Here is a 27,223-nt window from a genome sequence, read left to right as displayed (position 1 = left end):
CACAAACACTTCAAAATTTATATAAATAACGACAGGGCTTACTCCACTCCTATGGGATCCCACAAGGGTCAATCCTCAGACTAACTCAGCTTTCATTGTATGTTAATTAAGGGTAACTGGACACATTCAGTGGGAAGAATATGCAGCAGTACTATACAGTTTTATAGTTGAATATACATATTTCTATACTGTGTGATGCGATATGTAGACCTCTCTGTGATGTGTTAAGAGTTTCAGAAATGTGTTTTAAATAGTGCTATACAATAATGATGGTTATTTATTGTTGTTATTATATGACACTTTAAGCTACTTCTCTGGAGTACACTGAAGGCTAGTTTGTATAAGAGGATTTTTCATAGACTTCCTTATTATTTTGTCCAAATTTGGGCGTTATTATGCAGTATAGTAAAAAACCTTTTTAGTAACATATATGCACAGAAAAGGGGAAACTGGAGTTCACTGAATTGCTTCTTTTCGTTAGCCAGGAACAATCAGATTATCATTTTAAATGTAAACTCCAGTTCGAGCGACTTTGAACGTTACATTTAATTGTTTTAAGTCAGAAACATCAGGTTTCCTTTGGGACCTGAACGTAGCGTTCTTACGGGAGGTTGCCGATAGTTGTGGATCTGTTGTTCTCTTATTGGTTCTTTGCATCTCGTGCTCTTTCTGAGGCCTCAAGCGGGTAAGCCATAGTGATGGGTCGGTCGCGAACGAAATGGCTCTTAGAGCCGGGTCATTAGCTGAGCTGTGGTTTTGTTTTTGTTTGTTTTTTTCTTTCTCTCACCCTCTCTCTCGCACTTTTTCCCGCTTCACTCAGCATGCGAGCCTTGTGCTTTACGCTGGGAAGAGGGCGGAGGGGCGGTAATTACACTCAGTAGCACAGGAACAGAGCAGGAGGGAGAGACAGAGAAAGAGCCAGGGACAACAACGTCACATTAGAAAGGTATAATCATCTACATCAACTATTTTCAGTTGCAGATGATAAAGGATTCAGAAAGTTTATTCATGCAGGCCCATATGACAGAAAATATGTGTTCTTTTTATTTTCATATTATAATTTATATTTAATTGTGTTGTGGTTTGCAGTGTTTTGTGTTGTTTTCACTTTAAATTTGTAAAAGGAAAAAGCTGAAAATTTAAATAGTTAAATGTTGAACTGTGAATAGTTGATTTTTGTATTATGTGATTTATTTATTACATTTTATGTGGAGTGAATAAATAAAAGTATATTTATGGTGGCCCCTACAGACAAACATATAAACAACAACATACAAACTTCAAATCACATACGAACCCTGAAGCACGTACAAACTCCAAAACACGTAAAAACTCCAAAACACGTATAAACTCAGAAGCACATACTAACTCAAAACACGTACAAAAGACAACAGAAGTGCTCCAGGATGCTAGGGACAGTGTTGAGATTGTGTTACCTAGTGGCTACAGAAGCCAGCAAGTACCAACGACCGGATTTGGTGTGTGGTAGTAACAGGTAAATAAACTTTTTTTTTTTAATTATTTGACTATATATGAATGCTTGTGTATAAATAGACAAACAATACACATATGCTTTCATGCTTTTAATTGTGTAATTTAAGTGATCTAGGTAGCTCTGTTTTGGAAGTGCAGTTCATGCTAGAAATGTGTTTTGGAGTTTGTACGTGTTTTGTCTCTAGGGGCCACCGCATATATTTATATATAAACATATATAAATAAAACACTTTTTTTTTACATTAGTAATTCCTTTTGTGCAGAATTTTATATTATTGTTAATAATAAATTAATTAAACAACAAAACAACCTGAAGAGCCGGCTCTCTAAAAAGAGCTGGAAATCCCATCACAGGTACGCCAAGCCGCATGTGCGCTGTGCCTCTTAAAGCGATCCGTAACAAAGACCGTAACGGAAATGACCGCATTTCATGCTCAAAATAAAATACTGGATAATTTTTGGATAAAGTGCACCGTAGTTAGCAGTCATTAAAATAAATTTAAAGATAAATAATGACACTGTAGTGATAATTAATATTAATTATTAATATGCTAGAGGGTGGTGTTGACTCACAAATGAGGGAATTAGCCTAAATTAACTATGATTCTGTGTTTATGCCTGTCATGTCCTGTCATGTCATTATGATAATCTTTTTCTGGTATCTGGTTCTGTCCATGCTCAATCTGGTATGGGGTTCTCTGTAATAGGGCTTTGGAGCGTGATGTCACAGGGGTGGGCGTGGAAAGGATTTTGGCCCAATCCGCCATTTTGGGGGTCTAGCGCAAGTGAAGAGGGAGCACACACAACAGCCACGGTTGGTATTTCCTGTGTGGTCAGCTGCAATGTTCGATCACACGACCAGCAAGAAAATAAGCTTGAAAATGGTTTATCTTTTCATTCTTTCCCAACCTGGAAGCAACATGAGGCAGCTCGTGTATCGATGTTACCAAACGAAGGCGTCCAGCCTGGATAGCAGCTGTGAGACGAGCTGACGTGCAGTTCTCTTCCATCTCCAGATATCTGTTGGTTCTCCAGACAATTTCATTCCGGTAAGTTGTAAATATGTTCATATCTCTCTTTATAGCCTATTAGAAGTCTTGTGCTGTTATTTTTTCAAAAGATACAGTAAATAAAGTAATGTTAGTAGTGGGTGATATCATGTAAATACTCATGATTTGGTGTAAACATTTTGTCATTTGTAAACTATAAATGACATGGATTTTACACTGTTACTGATGTGATGTTCTATAAAGTGGTTTTAATAAAATAAAAAAAGAGGCAAAAATTAGTTTGTTTCTTTATTCAACTTTTGAACAGTGGGACTCAGTCAGTAGATATTCAGTAAATGCAAATTATTTACACGGCAGTGCACTACAGGCATAAATCTAGACCCCTAGATAAAACATTATGGGTCATTCCCACAACCCACAGCTTTACTGTGTTCCAGCAAAGTATCCAATAGCAGTGACAACTCCTCCACAGTAGCAGGTGGGATTTTTCTGTTTTGAGGACGGCTCCTTTTACCTGTCACTACAGATGGTCTGTTTATGTTTTGATCAAGAGCCTTTTTTTGGGCAGCTGAAGAGGAGAAGTCCATCTTATGGCCAACCTCTGGCTGTATCTTGGTCACATTACCCAGCAAAACCCAGTATGCAGGTTCATCTGTAACAGTCCTTGTGCCACAGATCAACACTGTTGCTTCTACATTAAACAGAAGAGCAGTGACATGGCTGCAGGTCTCTGCGACTCCGGCCTTACAGGTGCAGTGGGCGGCTTCAACCTTCCCTGTGATGCTCACAGTGACCCATGGCTGCAATGCTGGTTCATTCAGTCTTAGAGTGCAGGACCTGAAACACACACAGACAAAGTTAATTTAAAGACAAGAACTATGAGCCAAGGCCGACACAAATGTGTTTAATCTACTTTATCATAAATGTAACAAAGTGTCTAGAAAGTTAGCACATACATGTCATTTTTCATTTCTTTATGTGTCCATCTATAGAACGCTGCATGTTATAGTGTAAATCTGCCTGTTCTGTCAGAAACCTGCCTGCAGAAAATGAACCTAAAGTATGTAATGCAAGGATGTCATCACTGTCAAGATGGAGAAAGCATAAAGTGACAATTATGAATCACTTAATATGATAAGGAGATTCTGTAGGTCATTAATCAATGTATAAAACTAAAATAAAATGTATTTTTAGTGACAAGATACAAACATGGAAGCAAGATGTGTAATTAGGATTATTTATAATAAATGTGAATTAATTAGTGCAATTTCTTTATCCATAAAGAATAACTAAATCCTGCAGGACAATGTCACATCAATGCACTGAACTCACTATGTTATCCCTCTAACAGCCTCCACATGTTCTCACTGTAATTTCCCCTCATGAATGAATTTATGCTGCACTAATGTGAATGTTTGCAGGGAAATCAAACGCATTTCACACGCAGTACTCGAGCTGACATACCTTTGATTGAATGACGACTTGTACACACTGACTCCACAGACAAGGTACGAAAATATATCAGGCTACGTCAATAGCGCTAGGTGTTCGGGGTTTCTACTCCACGGCAGTATGTCATACAGGTCCACATTTCCAATGCACGCTATTTTCTGCAAGTACCGCTGCTTCGCCTCTGGACGCAATCGGTCTCTATACAGTTCATTCTCTTTTGAGAGGCTCTTAAGCATCTTTCTTGTAGTCGTCGTTCCAACACAGTGTGTTTGTTTTGATTCGTAGACCCCGAAAATGGCGCTGCGCTCCCACAATGCATTGCGGCGTGACGTCAACTCCAAAGCCCTATACTGAATGTGAGAGATGTTGAACCAGTGAAAGAGATGTTTATGTTATTTCTTATTTGTATTCATTTTAGAACCACATCCTTACTCTCCAGCGAGAGTGTGAGTTTGATGTGGGCTCGTTGTAAATAAAGTTCTTCAACACTCTGACATCATTCCACGCCCTAAAAGGACCTTTTTTTTTATTTTTACCAGGGAACAGTACAGAACCACGTTTCAGAGAAAGTCGACTAGGGTGTCCACTCTAAGATTCTGCTAAGATTAATCACGTCTGCAGCATCTGGAAAGAGTTATGAGAGAGCAAAACACATTGCAATGCTGTAATTATTTCTTTTTTTGTTGATTTTACCCATTATTTGAGGTCACTGAAGTTTGATGTTAATAGTTTGGAAATCTAGCTTTTGTATTCTGTTCGAGCAACTGGTTTAAATTCTTTGAACAAACCAGATTTGGTTAAATACACCCTCTCTAAGCGCTGAAACATTTCTGTCAATGGCTTTTATTTGAAAATGAAATTAGAATTAGAACATTTTAATATGCTTGGATAAGACTTTAATAGTTTTGTGAAATATTTTAACAAACATTTGTGGAAATGCTCATTTGGGTTCGGGGGATGCGTCTACATGTATTCTTGTGACGTTTGAAAGTGGATGAGTGCCTGAAACGCCTCCTACACTTTTGACAGATGTACGGTTTCTCTCAAGTGTGGATTCGCTGAAGACGCTTCAGATGTGATGACTGACTGAATCCCTTGTTGCACTCATCACAATAGTACGGCTTCTCTCCTGTGTGGATACGCTTATGCCTCTTCAGATGTGATGACACACTGAAACCCTTCCCACACTGATCACAGGAGTGGGGCTTGTCTTCAGTGTGGTTATGCTGATGTACCTTCAGACTATATAGATGACTGAAGCTCTTTCCACATTCATTGCAGGCATAGGGCTTTTCTACCGTGTGGATACGCTGATGGACCGTCAGACTTGATGACTGACTGAAGCTTTTTCCACACTCATTGCAGGCATAGGGCTGTTCCCCAGTGTGGATACGCTGATGAATTTTCAGGTCTGATGATTGACTGAAGCGCTTGTCACACTCATTGCAGGAGTAGGGTTTTTCCGTAGTGTGGATACGCTGGTGACGCTTCAAATGTGATAAACTCCTGAATCTTTTCCCACACTGGTCAAAGAGGCAGACTTTGCCTCCATGTTGGCTGGGAAGATCAAGCTGTTCTTCATAAAAATCTACCCCAACCTCCTCATGAAGTCTGTCTGGGTTGTTCTGGTTTTAAAGAGAAAGAAGAAAGAGATGTCAGGGTTCCTGGGTCGGTGACCCAGTGTTTTCAGTTTTGTTCATGTTCAGTTTATTTTGCCACTTCAATGTTCTCACTTCCTGCTTTTCCTGTGTCAGCTCGTCTCGTGTCATTAGCCAGATTATGTTCAGCTGTGTACTCACCGGTCTCTCATAATCATTCTCATCAGTCTGTGTATTTAAGCCCTCTGTTTCTACTCGTTCACTGTCGTGTCATTGATGTTGATGTGATGTTGTCCTGCCCGTGTGTTCCCTCAGTTTAGTCAGCCATTCAGTTGTCCAGCCAGTCAGTGTCCGTTCACCCTCTGTTCATCCACTCCTTATAATAAACCCTCACCAGTCTTCACCTACCTGCGAGTCCTGCGTTTGGGTTCCTTCTTCCTCGCCTCCACACAACGCCTGACAAGTGACAACAATCTAAAACATTGTCACGTCTGCTGAGGCAGACGGTGTGGAGATGAGAAAGTGTGGACACAAATGCAGGAAACGGAGATGGAGTGAGAAGATAAAATAAAATCAAACTTTTATTTTGGGCTGCACAAAACACTACAAAACAAAGGGCAAAGGGAGATTGAGATAAACTAGCAAAACCCTAAATTGGGGAATGCTTTGGTAGACATAATTAGTGTATGAATTCTAGAGTAACGGCTGATAAAGAAAATGTTTTCGGCTTTAACTCTAATGTTTTCCTCCTTGGCAAATTTTATTCAAGTCTATTACTCTCTATCACACATGAGTACACTAGCATGTGTTCTTCTAGTGTCAGCAGGTTATAGCATAACAAAAGTAATGGTTGGACTACAAACAAAAGCCAGAAATGTAAAGTCAAAGAAAACAGAGCATGTCACAAAGCCTCAAATACGGATGTCAGCATATGTAGACGTAATCTCTGTGAGCTCAGCAGCCATTTTGGAACAAGTTCAGGCAGTTATTTCACAGCTTTGACTTAAATAAGTGGTGAGAGAGACATAATTACATTTAGATGATGACTGGGACATAAGAACTGCTTGTATTAAATCATTAAATCTGATTGAAATCAGTTAAACCTTGTGAGATTATTCTGTTATTATATGTTACCTTATATATGTAATCAAAATAGTTGAATTATGTTAACTGCTGTAGATCATATTATACCCTTTAATATAGAGTGTGTGATCAGTATGTAGTTTTAGTTTGCATTATACTTCTGACTTAAAAGAGTGTGAAAATCATTCGATCTATTTGTTTGACCTGTATTGCTCAACACTGTTGAATGTATTACATTGTTTCTTGACATGTTTTACTGCTGAATCATATGAAGAAGGTTGTAAGCAGAAGACTTGGTGTCTGGGGAGAGGAGATAAAACCGCATTCCTTACCCCCCTTCCTACTTCACACAGAAAGACAGGGAGCCGAGGTCATATTTTAGGCGCCGTGAGTGAAAGAATGTGAATGTTTGGGCTTTTACGACAAGGAGGGGGGCTGTTACTAGCTATAAAAGTCTGTGAAAGTTGCTACCACTTTGAGACATGCTGCTGACCCTCTGCAGGCATCTCTCCCATCATGATGGTTCTAATGCTCATAAGTATTGAATTGTATGGAAATAAATGATTGTTGATTGAGCATTTATACACCGAGTATTGTCCTTCCTTCAGCCCAAAGATTCAAAGAATTGGGAGATTTCAACAACCTTATGAATTCCAAAACAAAGACTATATTAATCTAAATGTTTTAGTTTGCTATGTATGCTTGTTTTCCCCTGCCAGCCAATAAAGCTGTGATTTTGAGTTCATCCCTCGAGTCTGAGTGCCTGCATTTTGGGTCCAGCTCCTGCCTAGTTAAAGGGACTTACCTTTGCCAGTGTCAGCATTTGCTGCTGGTTCTCATCGTCCACAAACTCTCCATCGGTGAATCTGCTGTGACAAACATAAAGATAACAAGTTAGAGTAAATGATTCAATTACTGCCATAAAAAACACCGATGTTAAGGCTTATCACTCAGGTACAAGAAATATTTGTAAGAAGAAATATTTGTGAGTAGCAACAAGAAACATAATCCAGATAGATACTTCAAATTTACAGACATTTCATCTTAAGGCTGTGCAGTTTTTACAGAAAAACTGGATGTGAAATATTAATTCAATTTAAATTAAAGTAAGGAGAAGTGCAAAACACTCTGAATGTCCTTTGATTTACTTAATTACTATGCACTTAATGCATACATATTATTAAAATTTTGGGTATAATGGTTGTATTGATGTATATCAAGTTGAAATGCTCCCAAAAATGGCACCACAGCATGTAAAAATATAATATAAGCTCTGGCGGACTTGATTCTATGGTAGGTCTTAAAGGGTTAAGACATCACATATTTTCAAAAGCGCTCCAATGTTTTCGGAGACGTCTGTTACCCACCAGCTCAATAGCTGCCGTCGTTCAAGGCACACTAGCGCCGTTGAGAACACCGGACTCCGGCAAATTGTTTTCAAACCCACCGCCGTCTTTCGCTACTCAGGTTAAACATGATATATAAGTCACTTAGATAACTTAAAAATTATTTTGTTTGGCTTTTTTTTAGTATTTTATTTGTTCCTGAGTAAATCTGTTTGGCTGAGATTAAAGTTTTTACACAGCAGAATAAACGTCAAGCAGACAACTGATTATCAGAAGTGTGAGATGCTCGAGAATATACTCCGATGTATTTTAGATAGCAAGGAGCAGACGGCTGAGTTTATTAAACTGTCTTTATTTTTACCTAGCGCACACCTTAAACATTTAAAGCTGTAAACTAATGATGGTTATATAAGAGCAGATGCTGCTGGTGCAATAAGCTGTACGTTTTACGTCCAATGGATGATGATCTGATTAGTCGACTAATCAAAAAAATAATCGATGACTAGTCAACTATCAAAATAATCGTTTTCGGCAGCCCTAACTGACATCTTGGATCAGTGTATTTTTCTTCATATTCATTTGCTCCTGTTTCATTTTTAGCCTTGTACTAGCCAGCTCGCTTCCCTTAAAGTGCTCCACTAGCTGCACCTAGTGCTCTGATGGTGGTTTCTTTGAGAGCAGTATTGACTATGAGCTGGAGTGTGTGTCCAGCACAGCGGATAGAGGCCCATCCATGTTTTTCTTCAAGCAGTCGCATTGCTGCCACCATATTGGAACCACTGTCATGTACTACTGCTTTTATTTTGGCAGGCAAGATGTCAAACTTTGTTAGCACCTCTTCCATCCATGTCACTATATTGGCACCAGTATGCCTCTCCTCAAGAGGCATGGTGTAAAGGATGAAGCTCTTCATCTTCCAATCTTCACTCAGGAAATGGCAAGACACACCAAGGTAGGCCTCTGCATGGCTGGTCCAGATATCAGCAGTCAGGGTGAAAAAACCTTTGACACCACCAAGGGTCTGCTTTACCTAAAGATATGAGATGATTTGGAACAATAGTAAGCATTAGGGAAATATATTACAGTATATTTTTTCATTATTAATAATGCTTGTCAGTTTATGCATCAAGATTTAAATTTACCAATTGAATAATTCAGTTACATCAAATACAGTTACGCATGTTAAACAATAAACATTCAACATATCATTAAAAAAAAAAAAACAACAACAGCAACTTTCCTGTACTGTACATGCTTTCAAGGATAAAAGATCTGATGTCTCAACAGGACCTGGAAAAACTAGTCCATGCATTCATCTTTAGTAGGCTTGATTACTGTAACAGCATCTTTACAGGTCTACCGAAAAAATCAGTCAGACAACTACAGCTCATTCAGAACTCTGCTGCTCGAGTCCTCACTAAGACCAAAAAAGTGGACCACATCAGTCCAGCTCTGAGGTCTTTACACTGGCTGCCTGTCCGTCAGAGGATAGACTTTAAAGTTCTGATGCTGGTCTATAAAGCTCTGAATGGTTTAGGACCAAAATACATCAATGACCTCCTGACCCAGTATGAACCTTCCAGATCCCTCAGGTCATCTGGATCCGGTCTTTTATCAGTTCCCAGAGTCAGAACCAGACACGGAGAAGCTGCATTCAGCTTTTATGCTCCTTATATCTGGAACAAACTCCCAGAAAGCCTCAGATCAGCTGAAACACTCAGTTTATTTAAATCCAGGTTGAAGACTCACCTGTTCTCAGCTGCATTTGAATAAAGCACCAAATCCACACTTTTAAGCTTAAATTTCAAAACTTACATTTAACTACTGATTTTATCTACTGTTCTGATTTTATCTGTTTTGATTTTATATACTGTTTTGTTTGTTTGTTTGTTTGTTTGTTAATTAGTTAGTTAGTTTATTTGCTTGTTTTAATATATTTTAAATCATGCTTTTTATTTGTTTTTGTTTCTAATGTCTCTGTAAAGCACTTTGAATCACCTTGTTGTTGAATTGTGCTATACAAATAAACTTGCCTTGCCATGCCTTGCCTTTAACCAAGATGAATTTATTGGTTGCTCAGTCAGCCAGCTCTTAATATTATTTCATCATGAAATGTATTAAATTCTAATACAAATGGCTATTTTGTGTTTGTGGTGTGAGAGAGTGGAGAGAAAGAGAGACCAACCTTCTTAAAGGTAGCATCATATTTCTTTTCCATCAATTTGGTGAAGTGGGATCGGCCTGGTAGGTAGTTACCATGGTAATCTGGGTTGAACTGCTTGATCATCTCTTTGAAACCTTGATCATCAACCATAGACAGGAGTCTCATGTCCGTCACCAACATGTTCAAGATTGATTCAGTCAGGACATCTGCTTGCCGAGGTTTACATGTTGTTGGCTTGGTGACAAACTTGTCCATTAAAGACGAACATATTTTTTTAGCAGTCCTGTAACGTAACGTTTACAGCTATCAATATAAGTAATAATAAGTAGTGTGTACACCTGTGAGCATGGACGCGCTTGTTTTTTTAAAAGGTTCCTTCATATAATGATCTGCTACAGGGTGTGGGGGGGCCACAGTCCCGTCCCCCAGGGCATGAAGCAGGTATGGAGGAGATCAAAACTCCAGACATCCAGAGGCCCCCAGAACACAAGAGACCAAGGAAGACCAACAGAGGGGCAGCCGCGCCACTGTCCCAGAAAGAGCTGAGGAGAGTCCCAGATGAGGGCTCACTCAGCAGCCGCGGAGCAGAAGCGAGGGGGAGTTGCAGTGACGCGCCCGTGAGCTCCGCCAGCAGCCAGCTGTGCCTGAGTGACCGAGCCCCAGGCCGAGAGGCCGGGGGCACCCCACCTCCGAAGTGGCCCGAGCGAGCCCCAGAGATGTCCCCAGAGATACCCAACCTGACATATAGACACAGACATACAGGCACACACAGATACAAACATCCATTCCCACCCTTATGCTCTCATATGCACTTGCTCCACACTCAACCAACGTGGAGACAGACATAAAGAGATGCTGTACACACGATCACACTCCCCAAGCGTACTCTACGAACCGGGTCTAGGTACCCTTTTCCCTGCGGTGGGGAGAGGCAAACCACCCCGACTCCGCAGCAGCAGGGAGGCCCCACACCCCAGACCGCAGTCGGACGGCCAAAACTCCTCCTCCTAGCCCCCCCTTGCTCCAGCGGGCCGCAGAGAACGGGGGTGAGAGAAGACTCCAAACCTCCCTCCACCCGCTCATTGTAGTGTTGATGCATGTGTGTTCTAAGGTGCATTTAAAACCCAGGAGGGCATGGAGCTACCTGCCAGAGAGCAGCAGGTAAGCGCATAGTCCCTCCTGCTAGCCCTCCATGTCTACTCCCACCCACTCCATGACATGCTGGTCAGTCACAGGAGCACGTTCAGTGAGAGACTGAGATTACCGAAAAGCACCACTGAACGACACAGGAAATCATTCCTGCCTGTGGCCATCTCCCTGTACAACGCATCCACTTAACACACCGTTTGCTGCTACAGCTACACATGTTTCTTTTCCAACTATTTATTTATGAGTGACTTATGTATGTATGTATGTATGTATATATATATATATATGTATATATTGTACTATTCTTAGTTAGTGTATTGTCTGTCTTGTCTTAATGTTGGTTTAAAATGGAGCACTGTAACAAAAAATAATTTCCCCCAGGGATCAATAAAGTATTCTGATTCTGATTTAAAATTGAGAGGTGGGCAACGACGCCAGGGGTGAGGTGTACACCCTGATGGTAATTTGGATTCCGTGTGTCGTGCCCACCCCCAAGATCCTATATGTATGTGTAATGAGAGTGTGAGTAATGTGAATGTCTAAGTTGTGGGATAAAATTGAGGCAGAGGCAGCCAGAAGGGGACAGAGGGGGGGGGGGGGGGGGTAGCCTCCTCTGCACCCTGGTGACATACCCCTACTCCAAGGCCCTGCATGGGTGGGTGGTTGTGGTGGAGCGGGAAGAGGGAGGCAGCTGGAGATGGGGAGGGAAGGAAGGGAGGGGCAAGTGACCCCTCCCTGGGGCCAGCTCCCCCACTGACCCCAGTAGGCACCCCCATACTCCGCGACCCGCCAGGGAAAGGGGGACCAGGCCTATCCAGACCGGGTCCCAGTGCAGCAGCGCCCCACAGAGCCCAGGACAGTCCACCCAACCCCACCACAGAGAAAACTGCACCCACCCCACCATCCACTCATCTTCCAGACTACATAAGACAATAGACGCCCAGGCTGAGATCTTCCTCCACCTCTCCTGTATCTCCCCCTCCTGCAGAGAGAGTTCCTGAAGAGCGGAAAGCTCCTGTGAGATGTGACAATCTCCCCCACCAGTTGAAGAGCCCCCCAGGTGGCTCGACGCACCGGCGGCACCCTGCGCCAGGGCTGGGCCCCCATGCACCCACCCACCCACAACCCCGGCAACACACCAACCAGGACCCAAGCTCCCGAGGCCCGGCCAGGGCCCCAGCCCAGAGACGGAGCGCCCCCAGAACCTCACGCCCATCCCGGACCCACCCAGGGGCAGCCAGGCTACCAGGTCAGTAACCCACGTCCGTCAGCACAGACCCTCCCCTAGCCCCGCTGCACGCAGCCACGAGGAAACAGTCACCCGAGAGCCAACAGAGCCCCTAACCGGACATGACTGCTACCCCAGATTGAGCCCCCCAAGGAAGATGCCCCTGGTGAACCCCCCGACGCCCTATCCCTGTCCCTACCCCCACACCAATCACAGTGAAGGCGGGACCAAACTATGACCCCCCACCCCCACTAGGTGATGGAGCTGATCAAAGGAGCCCAGAGCAATTGATCTGGTGTGGTGGCAGAGGCTGTATCAAGACTAATGTAATCTAATAGATAATTTCTATATTCGTTAGAATTAAGATTATTTTTTATTTTTCCAGTTCATGAGGACAGTTTTCTTGGCTATGCATAGGGCAGGGAGAACCATATGGGCTATATTTTTATCTGAAGTGACTTTATCTAAGCTGCCCAACAAAAACACTAAGGGGGAGGTTGGAATGTTACATTTCAGACACTTTGATAAGTCTTCACATATCTCGCGCCAAAACTTCTGAACTGGTGGACAGAACCAAAGAGCGTGGATATAATTGTCCGGTGAATTGGTTTGGCAGTGTGAGCAGTTGTTGGTAGACGTAAAGCCCATCTTGAACATCCGATGACCTGTATAGTGCACTCTATGTAATATTTTGTATTGAATTATTTGAAGACTGGGATTTCTGATTAGATGAAAGGTTTTTAAGCAAGTCTGAGACCAGAAGTTTTGGTCTAAGTTAACTGATAAATCCGCTTCCCATTTTGCAATAGGAAGTGATGTTGATTCATCTGTTTTAGAAAGCATTCTGTATATTTTGGATAGTAATTTGGGGGTTTTAAGAGTAAGAAATTGAACCACACTTGGTGGTGTTTGTAGTTCAACTTGACCCGGTTTAAATTTCTTTTTTACTATGGATTTAATTTGTTGATATTCTAAAAATCTTTTCTTGTTGATCCCATATTGTGTAACTAGTCCGTCAAATGAAATAAATTCTGTTCCTTCTAGTATATGTTCTAAATATTTGATTCCTTTACCACTCCAATCTGAAAAGTTTATCATATTATTGTTTTGTAATATGTCAGGGTTGTTCCAGATAGGTGTACGTTTGCATGGGATTAATGAAGACGCCGTCAATTTTAGAAACTCCCACCATGCTGTCAGAGAAGAGCTGATGTCGATGCTTTTAAAGCATTCATGTCGTTGGATGTTTGAGCTGATAAATGGTAGGACTGAGATCTCTAGATTATTGCAAAGTGCTTGTTCTACACGACGTGCTTCCTTTTCAGATGCTCATGCATCGCCGTCATACTGTCATGGAAGGCAAGTTCCATTTTGCAGATTTTTCATTGGACCTTCTTTTCTTTTGTTTTGTCAAAATGCTCCCAGACTTTTGAGTTCCGTTGCCGAGTAGCCATGATAACGGAGACAGCTTCTGTACACCGTTATAAGCGTGCCACAAAACCAACCAATCACAGACTTGGATGCAAAAATTCTGATTGGCTGTTTTGGTCTCCAATCAGCTTGCTAGCTACTGTAGCTAAGCCCAGGCAAATATCCCAGAATGCATTTCATCCACAACTCAAATTGAGGCAGTGGTGGAGGAACGCAGAGTTTGAAATATACATATTTCTTTCTGGGTCACAAAAAAAAAAAGATATTTTCAGGATAGATTGTTGCTGTTAGGACATCACATATTTGCAAAAGTGCTCTAACATTTTCAAAGATGCCTGTTACCCACCAGCTGACCTCACAGCTGGACTGGCCATCAGACATACTGGGCATTTGACACAAAGCTGGAGTCATTCTGTCTTTGCTGCACAGCTGCCTCTTCTCTCCTCCTCTCCCCCTTCCTCTCCTGTTGCCACTTCAATCATGAAACTGATCAATGATCAGCTGATCGGCTTTTCTTTCGCAAGTCCTGTCGGTCTTGTTTGTTTATCACCCACTTTGAGCCAAAAAGAGAAAACAAGCAGATGTCACGATGAACAACAGCAGCGTTTAAGCTTGATCAGCTGTTGTTAGAATTTATTTAATATTAATTTCTAGTATCAGCTGATGTTTGTTGGAGCCACAGCTGTAAAAGCTGCTGGTCATGATATCGGGTTGGATATGTGGTGAGAGGGAAACATGAAGATGAAACCAGGAGATGTCCTTAAGTGGTCATCTGGTGTAAACTGTATAGAAATCATACATATATACAAACGAGACAGTGTACATCACTGTCACACAGTGTTTGTGAAGCAGTATGTTTAAGATACATTGACAGTCTCATGACGACATGATTCAGATATAAGACTAGGGATGGGTATCGAAAACCGGTTCTTGTTGAGAACCGGTTCCCACTGTTTCAATTCCTTGGAATCGTTTGCCATTTTTGCAAACGATTCCCTTATCGATTCCAGTCGCCCCGAATGACGTCACCACGTTGCGGAGCGTCATTTACCTGGCAGGAAACACGGCGCCTAAGCGGCTCAAATGCTCAAAAGTTTGATTATACTTTATGAGAACCGATGACAACAGGGGAACTTGCAAAGTCGATATTTCATTTAAGGGAGGAAACACTACGAATATGCAAAAGCATTTGCTCACAAAACACGCGATGACACGTGTTTTTAATTCCGCTCCGGACTCGTGACTCTCAACCCAGCAGCAGCGCTAACGTTTGCACGTCCTCTCCCGTTAATGCGGCAGGTAAATAATCAACCAACAGTGCATATTATGTTACCGCAATCTGCCTTATTACAAGACCTGCCATTACTGTACATGTAGGTGACCATGATGAGAGAGACAGACTGGCTGGCGCTCGCTGGCAGTTCTCGCTGCAGTCTACTGGTAGCGTCTCCTTTCAGGCCAGGATAGACGAATGTCACCGAGCAGTGTCTAAGTTTGTGGTCAAAGGCTTGCACCCATTTGCCACAGCAGATGCCCCCGATTTTTGGTAAGTGAATGTGTTTAATTGTAGGCAGGGACATTACTGGATATTCTTGTGTAATTGCTACAGAACAATTTATGTTATACTTTGTTATTGCTACAGAAGAATATTTATTTTATTATTTTACATTTACAATTTTTTTTCCTGGGGACCCTGTGACACCCCATTGAAGAGCCGTAGGCTGGATCTCTTAAGATCTCACTGTTGGGTTTGTAAGGCCATGTTACTCCTAAATTTCTACCTTGTTCAAAGAGAAGATATAAAACAAAGTTCTAAGCTAATCAACCTTAGTGTTCTCCTTTTTAAAAAAAAAAAAAAAAAAAGAATCGATAAGAGAATCGATAAGAGAATCGATAAGAGAATCGATAAAGAATCGAATCGTTAAACAGAATCGAAAATGGAATCGGAATCGTTAAAATCTTATCAATACCCATCCCTATATAAGACGCAAATCAAGTCAATCAGACGAATGTAACATTTATGTTAAATACTTTTGAATTTCACCCAAAACACCCTTTTTTTAAATTAAATATGTCATTTTGCATCTCACTCTCCTACCTGTGTGATCTGAGTCTGTGTGCGTTCGTGTGTGTGCGCGCTGCGTGGTGACGTAGGCGCGTGCATGTGTGCCCCGGTCACAGCTCCTTTCAGCATGGCCGGAGGTAAGTCACTGCCACATTGCTCAGTTTGTTCAGACCCCAAGCTGCAATGTGAATACAGCCGAACCGCCGCATTTTTGTTTGTCGTTAAGAGACTCGTTCGGGATAAGTTTTGTGGAGGACAGAGTTTGCTAATATACGTTTTTAATGAGTTTTAGCTGAGAACGCAGCTGAAATGCTAGCATGCTAAGTTAGCCTGAACGCTAGAGGCTTGTGAGCGTATTCACTGCAGTTTTTTTAACAGCGTGCACTCTTTTTTCCTTCATCAGGAGAGGTGTACTGGCAGGCGCGTGACACACACAGAACAGACACTTATTTCTGTGTTGCAGGTATGGAGATGTTCTTATGTTTTGGAGATGCACTCTTTCATTTATTGTTTTTATAAGTACAGTGTTGTATTGCCTGTTGGATGGCGGTTATTAATATAATTGTACTGAAGTATAATGTTTGAACTATAAGCACTAGAATATTGGGTCCTGGTTATTGAATTGTATTTATCTGACTGTTTATTTGTTTTTGAATTATTTTGTTTATTCTTATAAGTTGTTTTTAATGATTTTTCAGTGACATGTTATTTATTTTATGCTTTTTGTTTTTGAGAGCTTAAGTTAATGTTTTAAAACAATTTGTTGTATTAGATTTATTATATTATTGTGGTGTTAATGAAGCTGCAGGCACAGCTCCTTTCAGCATGGCCGGAGGAGAGGTGTACTGGCAGTCGCGTGACACACACAGATCAGACACTTATTTCTGTGTTGCAGATGTGCAGTAAAGAGCCAAAGACCCAAGTGCTGTCTCCTGCCTCTTACTTTCACGCCAGAACACAACGCAATGACGGGTGTAACACATGAACGGGTTACACGAACAGGAAGCTCAAACTGTTTAAAAACACGAATTCAAACTCCAGCATAAGAAAGCAAACAGCAAAACTTTATTTATACAGGCAGAAACACAAAATGCTGCTCAGAGCAGAAGCTAGCACAGACGAGAACCTCAGTAATCAGATTGTAAACACTGATCATGTGATTCAACATGTTATTCCAGCATTAAAGGTAAAAACAGCTTCAGTTATATTGTTGGAAACAGACGCCGGTCACAGATAACTTGAGGTGTTGCTCTTCAACCTGTAGATGTGGTTCAGCATCTACAGGTTGGAGCTTCACATATTTCCTGGTTTGTGCACTAATAATGAGCAGCCCAGAGACTTACCGAGGTCCCAGACTCTGCTTCAGTCCATCCAATGTCCTGCTCAGCTTCTAGTCAGAGTCCAGGTTTTAATAAGAACTAAAGTCCAGTTTCCAACACACACATGAAGATCACAATAATGACACTGTCAGTGGTCTTTGAGATTTATTAGAAATCTGTCTTATCTTAAGTTCAGCTCTATGAAAAGGCATGGATCCTCCTCACGGAGAGCAGCGATCAGGAGTGAGGTGGCTATACTTCCTTTTCGTCGCACTGTGTCAATAACGTCTCGTGCTTTATCTGCTTTGCTCTGCTGTGATCTGACTGATTCCATCTCCTGCTCATTGATAATATGCTGCTCCAGGAGTTTATCCAGAAGTTTGTTTAAAACAGGTTCAGACACTCTGTCAATAAACTGTGAGCGAACTGTGAGCAGCCTCTCGTCTGCTGGGACTCCGGACTCATCTGGGACATTTCTCATTAAGGTTTCTGTTCTTGGTGCTGAAGGAACAAAGAAAGATAGACATTTAACAGCACTCTGAACTGAGGATGAAAAGAGAAGTATGATTTCAGTTGAAGTTTTATAAAATATAAAATAAAAAGTTTGTAGGGTAATTTCTGCTGGTATTTGGCAGGAATCTTACCTGGCAGGCAAACAGATGATTTCCAGATTTCATTCCCCTCTTGGTCTTTGACTATCAGACTCACAAACCCTGAATTTGTATTCAGGAAAACTTGAAATGTTGGATGGTAATTTGGGCCAGACTTTGAGCGAAACTGTGTTTGCTAAACAACAACAGAAAGGTGCCATTTTCATGACGAGTGGGTTATCCAGGACTTTCATTTCATTTCAGCAGCATATAGTTTCTAACTGCTGACTCACCTTCGGCTGTATTATCCTGCTCTCAGGCTCACAGTGGACACTGTACCTTTGACCGAAGCTGAAAAGACAGTCAGCAGGGGTCTGGAGGTATTCAGCATCATCGTGTTGTTGGGCAGACACCTGCAGTGACAGGACAGTTTATTATGCTGGTAATGTTAATAAGTCTATTCACCTGTAGAGCTCATTTAAACATATCAGGTGTAGAATATCATGTGTCAGTATGAATCAAAAACAATCATTCTTGAGATAGAATAGCTTTGCAGAGAAAAAAAGCTCCATGATTTTATTTTTATCAGTGAAGTGTCAGATCTGACATTATGGGTCACAAACATCAAATGTTCACAGCTTAGGGTCATTACTGGGAGTGAATAAAGAAGAGCAGTGATTGGTCAACAATGTGGGTAAGAAAAGTTAAATGGAGCCTGACTCTTTGTCTCAGGTAATCAGAGTGGAGTGACCAGTAAACCTGTACATAACTTTAGTTTATTATCAGAAAGCTGCTGAGAATCATTTGGATTCTGAGAGGACCACAGAGTGAAGATGATGAAACTATTTACCTCTGACAATGGGATATTTTCCTGGAGTAGAAACACATTGATTCTTGCAGGCTCTGAAGGTCGGAAGAACAGCAGAACTTGGCCATTTACTGTTATGTTCAGGAGCCGCTTAAAATCATCCCAGATGACGCCCCACCCAGAGAGGTGAGGAACCTTCACAACCACATGGGTGGCAGTGATCTCCAGCGGCTCCAAGATGCTCATCCCATCATCAGAGATGTGGGCAACAGACAGCAGGCCATCAACACACAGCGCTGTGAAAGGAAAGAGCTTTTCATTCTGAGAGTTCAGATTTACTTCTCACCTTATCTGAGGATTACATCTCCTGCAAACAAGTTCCCCTCCATCCTTTTTTGTTATAAATGTGAACAGCCCAAAACTTTTGCATTATTCATTACATAAAGCTCAGAACTAGGCATCAGTTATGTTACACGTTTGTGCAGTTATATATGTTCTTGGTTTGTAATTCATTTGAAAGCCTGATGCTTAACATTGTCCACCCCAGCTGTGAAACTCAGAAACCAGTCTTACTTGTTATCATCTATCGTCCACCTGGGCCTTACACAGAGTTTCTGTCTGATTTCTCAGACTTTATATCTAATTTAGTTCTGAGCTCAGATAAAATAATTATTGTGGGTGATTTTAACATCCATATAGATGCTAAAAATGACAGCCTCAACATGGCATTTAATCTGTTATTAGACTCAATTGGTTTCTCTCAAAATGTTAAAGAACCCACCCACCACTTTAATCACACTCTAGATCTTGTTTTAACATATGCATAGAAACTGAACATTTAACAGTGTTTCCTGAAAACCCTCTCCTGTCTGATCATTTCCTGATAACATTTACAATAATTGATTACACAGCGGTGGAGAGTAGACTTTATCAAAGTAGATGTCTTTCTGAAAGTGCTGTAACTAAGTTTAAGAATATAATCCACCCACTGTTATCATCTCCAATGCCCTGTACCAACACAGAGCAGAGCAGCTATCTGAACGCTACCCCAACAGAGGTCGATTATCTTGTTAATAATTTCACCTCCTCACTATGTACGACTCTGGATACTGTAGCTCCTGTGAAAACGAAGGTCTCTAATCAGAAGTACCTGACTCCGTGGTATAATTCTCAAACACGTAGCCTAAAGCAGATGACTCGTAATCTGGGGAGGAAATGGCGTGTCACAAATTTAGAGGATCATCATTTAGCCTGGAGAAATAGTTTGCTGCTTTATAAGAAAGCCCTCCGCAAAGCCAGAACATCTTACTATTCATCACTGATTGAAGAAAATAAGAACAACCCCAGGTTTCTCTTCAGCACTGTAGCCAGGCTGACAAAAAGTCAGAGCTCTTTTGAGCCAACCATCCCTTTAACGTTAACTAATAATGACTTCATGAACTTCTTCACAAATAAAATTTTTATCATTAGAGAAAAAATTACCAATAATCATCCCACAGATGTAATATTATCTACAGCTACTCTTAGTACCATTGATGTTAAGTTAGATTCTTTTTCTCCAATTGATCTTTCTGAGTTAACTTCAATAATTACTTCCTCCAAACCATCAACGTGTCTTTTAGACCCCATTCCTACAAAACTGCTCAAAGAAGTCCTGCCATTAATTAATTCTTCGATCTTAAATATGATCAACCTATCTCTAATGATCGGCTATGTACCACAGGCCTTCAAGCTGGCTGTAGTTAAACCTTTACTCAAAAAGCCATCTCTAGACCCAGCAATCTTAGCTAATTATAGGCCAATCTCCAACCTTCCTTTCATATCAAAAATCATTTTTAAGAGTAGTTGTCAAACAGCTAACAGATCATCTGCAGAGGAATGGTTTATTTGAAGAGTTTCAGTCAGGTTTCAGAGCTCATCACAGCACAGAAACAGCTTTAGTGAAGGTTACAAATGATCTTCTTATGGCCTCTGACAGTGGACTCATCTCTGTGCTTGTCCTGCTAGACCTCAGTGCAGCGTTCGATACTGTTGACCATAATATCCTATTAGAGCGATTAGAACATGCTGTAGGTATTACAGGTACTGCGCTGCAGTGGTTTGTATCATATCTATCTAATAGACTCCAGTTTGTGCATGTAAATGGAGAGTCCTCTTCACACACTGAGGTTAATTATGGAGTTCCACAGGGTTCAGTGCTAGGACCAATTCTGTTTACATTATACATGCTTCCCTTAGGCAGCATCATTAGAAGACATAGCATACATTTTCACTGCTATGCTGATGACACCCAGCTCTATCTGTCCATGAAGCCAGATAACACACACCAATTAGTTAAACTGCAGGAATGTCTTAAAGACATAAAGACCTGGATGGCCGCTAACTTTCTGCTTCTTAATTCAGATAAAACTGAGGTTATTGTACTCGGCCCTGAAAAGCCTAGAAATATGGTATCTAACCAGATTCTTACTCTGGATGGCATTACCTTGGCCTCCAGTAACGCTGTGAGGAACCTTGGAGTCATTTTTGACCAGGACATGTCCTTCAATGCACATATTAAACAAATATGTAAGACTGCGTTCTTCCATTTGCGCAACATCTCTAAAATTAGAAATATCCTATCTCAGAGTGACGCTGAAAAACTAGTTCATTCATTTATTACTTCCAGGCTGGACTACTGTAATTCATTATTATCAGGATGTCCAAAAAACTCGCAGAAAAGCCTTCAACTAATCCAAAATGCTGCAGCAAGAGTCCTGACAGGGACTAGAAAGAGAGAGCATATTTCCCCTGTTTTGGCTTCCCTTCATTGGCTTCCTGTTAAATCCAGAATTGAATTCAAAATCCTGCTCCTCACGTACAAGGTCTTAAATAATCAGGCCCCATCTTATCTTAATGACCTTGTAGTATCATATCACCCTATTAGAGCACTTCGCTCTCGCTCTGCTGGCCTACTTGTTGTTCCTAGAGTATTTAAAAGTAGAATGGGAGGGAGAGCCTTCAGTTTTCAGGCCCCTCTTCTGTGGAACCAGCTTCCAGTTTGGATTCGGGAGACAGACACTATCTCTACTTTTAAGATTAGGCTTAAAACTTTCCTTTTTGCTAAAGCATATAGTTAGGGCTGGACCAGGTGACCCTGAATCCTCCCTTAGTTATGCTGCAATAGATGTAGGCTGCCGGGGGATTCCCATGATGCATTGAGTTTTTCCTTTCCAGTCACCTTTCTCACTCACTATGTATTAATAGACCTCTCTGCATTGAATCATATCTGTTATTAATCTCTGTCTCTCTTCCACAGCATGTCTTTATCCTGTCTTCCTTCTCTCACCCCAACCGGTCCAGAGCGTTCTCACTCCCGAGGCGTAACATGTCGACGTTTTGTCACGTCCCGCGGCGTTCCTGGGGAACGCGAAAGGAGACCTTCGGCGTTCTTATGGTACGCGGCGGGTTATGGCTGAAATCCAGTTAATGACACTCCCGCGGTAATAGACGTTCCAGCCCTGTATTCCAGCCCTAAACCTAACCTTATCCCTAGCCCTAACCATAACCTTATTCCTGACCTTAACCAGGTCTTTAATGATGTTAAATAGCGTGTTTCTAAGCGATTTGAAGAAAAAGAGCGAACATGTGTAGATTCAGTCCAGACGGTTCTCATATGTCCTCTTTTTTCCGAGGTCGTCATTTAGGAACGTGGTGGGTAGCCGAAAACGTAATATGGTGACGATTTGTCACCTAGCGTAAAATGTTACGCTTTGGGAGTGAGAACGGGTTGACCGGTCGCAGCAGATGGCCCCGCCCCTCCCTGAGCCTGGTTCTGCCGGAGGTTTCTTCCTGTTAAAAGGGAGTTTTTCCTTCCCACTGTCGCCAAAGTGCTTGCTCATAGGGGTCATATGATTGTTGGGTTTTTCTCTGTATCTATGAAGCGCCTTGAGGCGACTTTTGTTGTGATTTGGCGCTATATAAATAAAATTGAATTGAATTGAATTATAAATAAACTGCATTGTGGTTATTTGTATGATAAAGAACAGTTCATATTAGCTGAGCACCACACAGTAACACAGATGTTTCACAGCACAGTGCTCACCCTCCTTTGTTTCACAGTGTGGCAGGTGGAGCTCCCAGACTGCATCCACAGAGCATGTGATGTTAAACAGCGGCCCTGCAGCTGTTTTTCCAGCTGATTGAAGGAGGCTCTCATCCCATTGGACAGTCCTGTACAACAGCTCTGCCTCCTGAGCCATAACAAACACTAGTCTGGTCAGAGTACACTGGAACACACCTGGACCAGCACACCTGAACCTGTAGGACACAGAAGGGCTGAAGCACTCCAACCAGCCTGTATGAGCTGAGGTCTGATCACCTCCAGCTGTATCACGCATCTTGTCACATCATTAAATACATGTTATCAACCTAATGTGAATTTAGAAGCACCTGTAGGAGATGTGTGTGGATTCAGTTTGTACTTGAGGGGTGAAGCTTGATGGAGCCTGGAATTCAGAGAGGAAATACATCAGCTGTTTAAAGCAGCAATAAACACGTAAACGGTGAACAAACTATACAGAGTACACCCATCCATCCATCATCCATCCATTTTCTTCCGCTTTATCCGGGGCCGCAGGGGCAGCAGCCTAAGCAAAGAGGCCCAGACCTCCCTCTCCCCAGCCACCTCCTCCAGCTTATCCGGGGGAACACCAAGGCGTTCCCAGGCCAGCCAAGAGATATAATCTCTCTAGCGTGTCCTGGGTCTGCCCCGGGGCCTCCTCCCGGTGGGACATGCCCAAACACCTCACCCATGATGCGCCCAGGGGGCATCCTTGTCAGATGCCCAAACCACCTCAGCTGGCTCCTTTCGATGTGGAGGAGCAGCGGCTCTACTCTGAGCCCCTCCCAGATGGCTAAACCTCTCACCCTATCTCTAAGGGAGAGGCCAGCCACCCTTCGGAGGAAGCTCATTTCTGCCGCTTGTATTCGCAACCTCGTTCTTTCAGTCATTACCCACAGCTCGTGGCCATATGTGAGGGTAGAAACATAGATGGACCACACAGCTAGTGGCGTGTGCCCCTAGGCACACAGAGTACACATCAGGTGTTATCTGTACACACTTTCAAAACTGCGAGTAACATACTGACAATGACACAGAATCTTAAACCTGACTGGTTGTCTGCCCTGTGCTTTAACACGCCTGACAAATTTCTGTGCTGAAGGCCTCTTTTTTGTATCACAAGACAATCAGATCCACATGCTTTTCTCTCACCTTAATGTGCTTTATGTCATCTTTAGACAAATATAGCTCTGTGTCTAATGAGTCTGGATTCAGTCTGACCTCAGAGTAACCTGATGAGAGACAAACATCGAATAATTAAGGATTTCCTGGAACTCTAACTGGTGCTGTTTACAATCATATTAGTATTTTAGTGGTTTTCTGATCAAATACAAACTGTTTGTGAGGGATTTCTCTTTCTTCCTTAAGGACCCACCATCTTCTTCAGCTGCAGCCTTCTCACTCACTAAAAAGATTTTAAAAAGTATTAAAATATTTTGACCAAAACCAGTACCTAAAAACACATCCTTAAAAACCCCCATAATTTATAGATTTTTGCAGAATTAAATAAGCACAAACGAGCTTTCATGTGATATGCTGTTGATGAAATAGTGATGAATGTGACACAGAGTCTCAGTACTCACTGGTTTTGTCTATGGAAGATTTAAAAGTCTTGACATCAACCCTGCAGAGAGCAATGGTAAAACACAACTGATTAATGGTGTACTAAGCCTAGCCAGAGAAGAAGAAAACAGACTTTACCATGAAGATCCTCAGTGTGGATCAGTATAATATCAGCCTGATGTCTGCAGTTTAGTGTCAGCACAACTTTCACATCATATTCATCTCAGCACAACTAAAACATGCTGACTGACCTCAGAGTTTCAAGTCCACATCCTGGACTCTCCAGGAAACCACACAGATGCTTCATTCCTGAATCCTGCAGCTTGTTGTTGTAGCTCAGGTCCAGCTCTCTCAGATGGGAGGGGTTGGACTTCAGTGCTGCTGCCAGATAATCACAGCTGATCTCTGACAAACCACAGCTCCTCAATCTGTATAAAGAATGAAAGATGTAAGTTTATTAGACAAAGTGTGAGCTTGAAACCATTCAGTGTTTCATCATCTGTTCAGAGCTGAAGAAGGTTCAGAATGTAGAAGTTTAGAAAATGGAAACTCCAAACAGCTGAAGCCAACAGGAAGCAGCTTCAAACAAACACAACAAGAGAAAAAACTCTGAATGTTTCATATTAAAGTCGTACATTTATCATAAAAACAGGACAAAGACTTGAAAAAGTCGTGTTTTTCCTTCCAGGAACCACAAGGCTTCACTTTTAAAGGTGAAGTGTGAAAGAAATGGACATATTTGAAGTCCAACACCTTTTTCCAGTCACATTATTAAAGCAGACAAACTACAAGCTCATTTTCATTCCAACAAGTCATCTTCTGACCTGGACTAACAACACTGGTCTCTATGTGCAGCTGGCTGTGAGACCAGTGCTCAGGGAGCGTCTACAAAGTGCAACACTGAAAGAACATCACACTCTCATTTGCTTCCAGCACTTTCACACAAACATCTACTGTTATTATTGTCACCAAACTCTGTGGATCCTTTATTGCAAATTCAAATGGGATCAAATGGTCAGACAAAAGAGGGTTATGAGGAAATGTGATGAAATGTTGTGTATTAGCAGCAAGTTATTGAATCATTTTCCTCAGAAACCAAACAAAATGATTGACAAACATGTTTTTACAAACTCAGTGTTGGACTTGGATCAGCAGGATAAGCTGATGTTTAACCCTTTAAGGCCTACCATAGAACCAAGTCTGCCAGAGCTTTTTTATATTTTTACATGCTGTGGAGCCATTTTCTGGAGCATTTCAAGTTGCTATACATCAATAAAACCATTATAGCCCAGATTTTAATAATATGTATTCATTAAGTGCATAGTAATTACATAAATTGCAAAAAAGTGCACTAAACTACAAAAAAATTGAAAATTGTTTTTGCTTTTTTAACATATATTTGTAGTTAGAGAAATTTAAGAGGCTTATCCCTCAAAACTGTAAATACAAAAGAGTTGCACAAAATAGTTTCCCACCACAGGAAATTTATTTTGAGTGTCTTCATAGTTTTATTTTTGAAATACACCAATTTTTATACACTGCAGGAAAAACGAAAATAAATATTAGAATGCAAATTTGCAAAAAAGCAGCATATGCATCAAAATAAACTATTTCCAGCAGTGCAATATGAGTCCTAAGCATCCCAGAAACGACACAGAAAGTCATAAAGTCAAAGATAACTTTTAAAAAGACCAGTATAGGCCCTGATGACCTGATAGTAAAAAAGACTACATTTCCGCGAAAATGACGTCACTTCCGGTTTCGGGCAGGTAATGGCGGAAATGCAAATGTTCGCGCTGACGTCTGTTCCAACGTAGGAAGTGTTATGAACAGCTGATCGAATCGGTAAAGCGTGTTTCTGGAATATTATGTTTTTGTTCCTGCAAGCGCTTTTTATGCAGTTTTTGCAAAGCTTTATGTGGAAGGAAACCGTGACCGAGGACAAGCTGATGGCATGAGATGTAAGTACAACTCCTCCAGTTTCATATGCAAAAAAAATTTTTGCGCTAGCTTACGTGGTTGCAGTGCTACTGGGATTTAAAAATAGTTACGCAAAACAGAGCGTTCCCGCTCCGATCGGCTGTAAAGGGTTAAAGGCATTTGAGTCTCGCTGTATGAGAGTCCAGTTATTACTCAATGTCTGTGAAGGTTCTCAGTCATCCAGGTCATCGTAGTCAAAGGAGCTTGCAAAGAAAAGCGTCTGGACTTCTTTAAGTTACTTGAAGACGTTTCACCTCTCATCCGAGAAGCTTCTTCAGTTCTAAGGTCAAATGGTGGAGAGTCCCAGATATAAACCTAGTGGGAGTGACCCCCACAGAGGGACAAAAGGACCCCCTGATGATCCTCTAATCACCTGAGCCAAGGTGTGAAACTGGGTGTGGGACCCAATCAGCAAGAGTTTCGGGTGTGTTCATTGTGAAACCTGGCCCCACCTTGTCATGCGAATTCCTGAGGTCAGATGGCCCAGGATGTGAGTGGGCGTTAAGGCGTCTGGGAAGGGATCTCAAAACTGGATTATAGATGGCAGAGAGTTGGGGTCGTAAACCCCCGCCTCTGTTCAAAGATGGTCGCTCACAGTGGACATAGATGGCTTCTTTCACTCCTCTTTCAAACCATCTGTCCTCTCTGTCCAAAATGTGAACATTGGCATCCTCGAAAGAGTGTCCTTTATCCTTAAGATGCAGATGGACAGCTGAGTCTTGTCCTGTGGAGGTGGCTCTTCTGTGTTGTGCCATGAGCTTGTGAAGTGGCTGTTTGGTCTCTCCAATGTAGAGGTCTGAGCATTCCACGCTGCACTGTACAGCATACACCACGTTGTTAA

The 27,223-nt window shown here is 41.7% G+C and overlaps 2 protein-coding genes across 2 annotated transcripts in view; both read right to left on the bottom strand.

Moving 5' to 3' along the window:
• Positions 1-3,818: 3,818 nt before the first annotated feature.
• Positions 3,819-17,489, bottom strand: LOC146675499 (uncharacterized). Its single transcript, XM_085400538.1, has 4 exons — positions 17,364-17,489; positions 8,819-9,013; positions 7,443-7,503; positions 3,819-5,581 (listed from the first exon to the last, which is right to left on the bottom strand). The coding sequence occupies exons 3-4, from the start codon at positions 7,458-7,460 to the stop codon at positions 5,000-5,002; spliced, it is 600 nt and encodes a 199-aa protein (XP_085256664.1). The 5' UTR covers positions 7,461-7,503; positions 8,819-9,013; positions 17,364-17,489; the 3' UTR covers positions 3,819-4,999.
• LOC146675491 (NACHT, LRR and PYD domains-containing protein 1-like) overlaps positions 16,706-27,223 on the bottom strand; it is a 154,453-nt gene continuing 143,935 nt past the window's right edge. Inside the window, exons 6-14 of the mRNA XM_085400548.1 lie at positions 24,423-24,463; positions 24,176-24,244; positions 23,992-24,071; positions 23,169-23,224; positions 22,822-23,036; positions 18,780-19,033; positions 18,223-18,342; positions 17,984-18,125; positions 16,706-17,840 (exon numbers count right to left, since the gene is read on the bottom strand). Coding sequence (XP_085256674.1) covers positions 17,521-17,840; positions 17,984-18,125; positions 18,223-18,342; positions 18,780-19,033; positions 22,822-23,036; positions 23,169-23,224; positions 23,992-24,071; positions 24,176-24,244; positions 24,423-24,463 — 1,297 coding nt within the window. The 3' untranslated portion in view covers positions 16,706-17,520. The remainder of the gene's footprint in view (positions 17,841-17,983; positions 18,126-18,222; positions 18,343-18,779; positions 19,034-22,821; positions 23,037-23,168; positions 23,225-23,991; positions 24,072-24,175; positions 24,245-24,422; positions 24,464-27,223) is intronic.

The sequence above is a fragment of the Rhamphochromis longiceps genome, linkage group LG3 (genome assembly GCF_057381845.1).
Source record: "Rhamphochromis longiceps isolate RC_006_pf linkage group LG3, R_longiceps_female_GT1.1, whole genome shotgun sequence".
NCBI classification, from domain to species: domain Eukaryota; kingdom Metazoa; phylum Chordata; class Actinopteri; order Cichliformes; family Cichlidae; genus Rhamphochromis; species Rhamphochromis longiceps.
The sequence above is the reverse complement of the archived record's forward strand: the minus strand, read 5'-3'. Positions and strand labels throughout refer to the sequence as shown.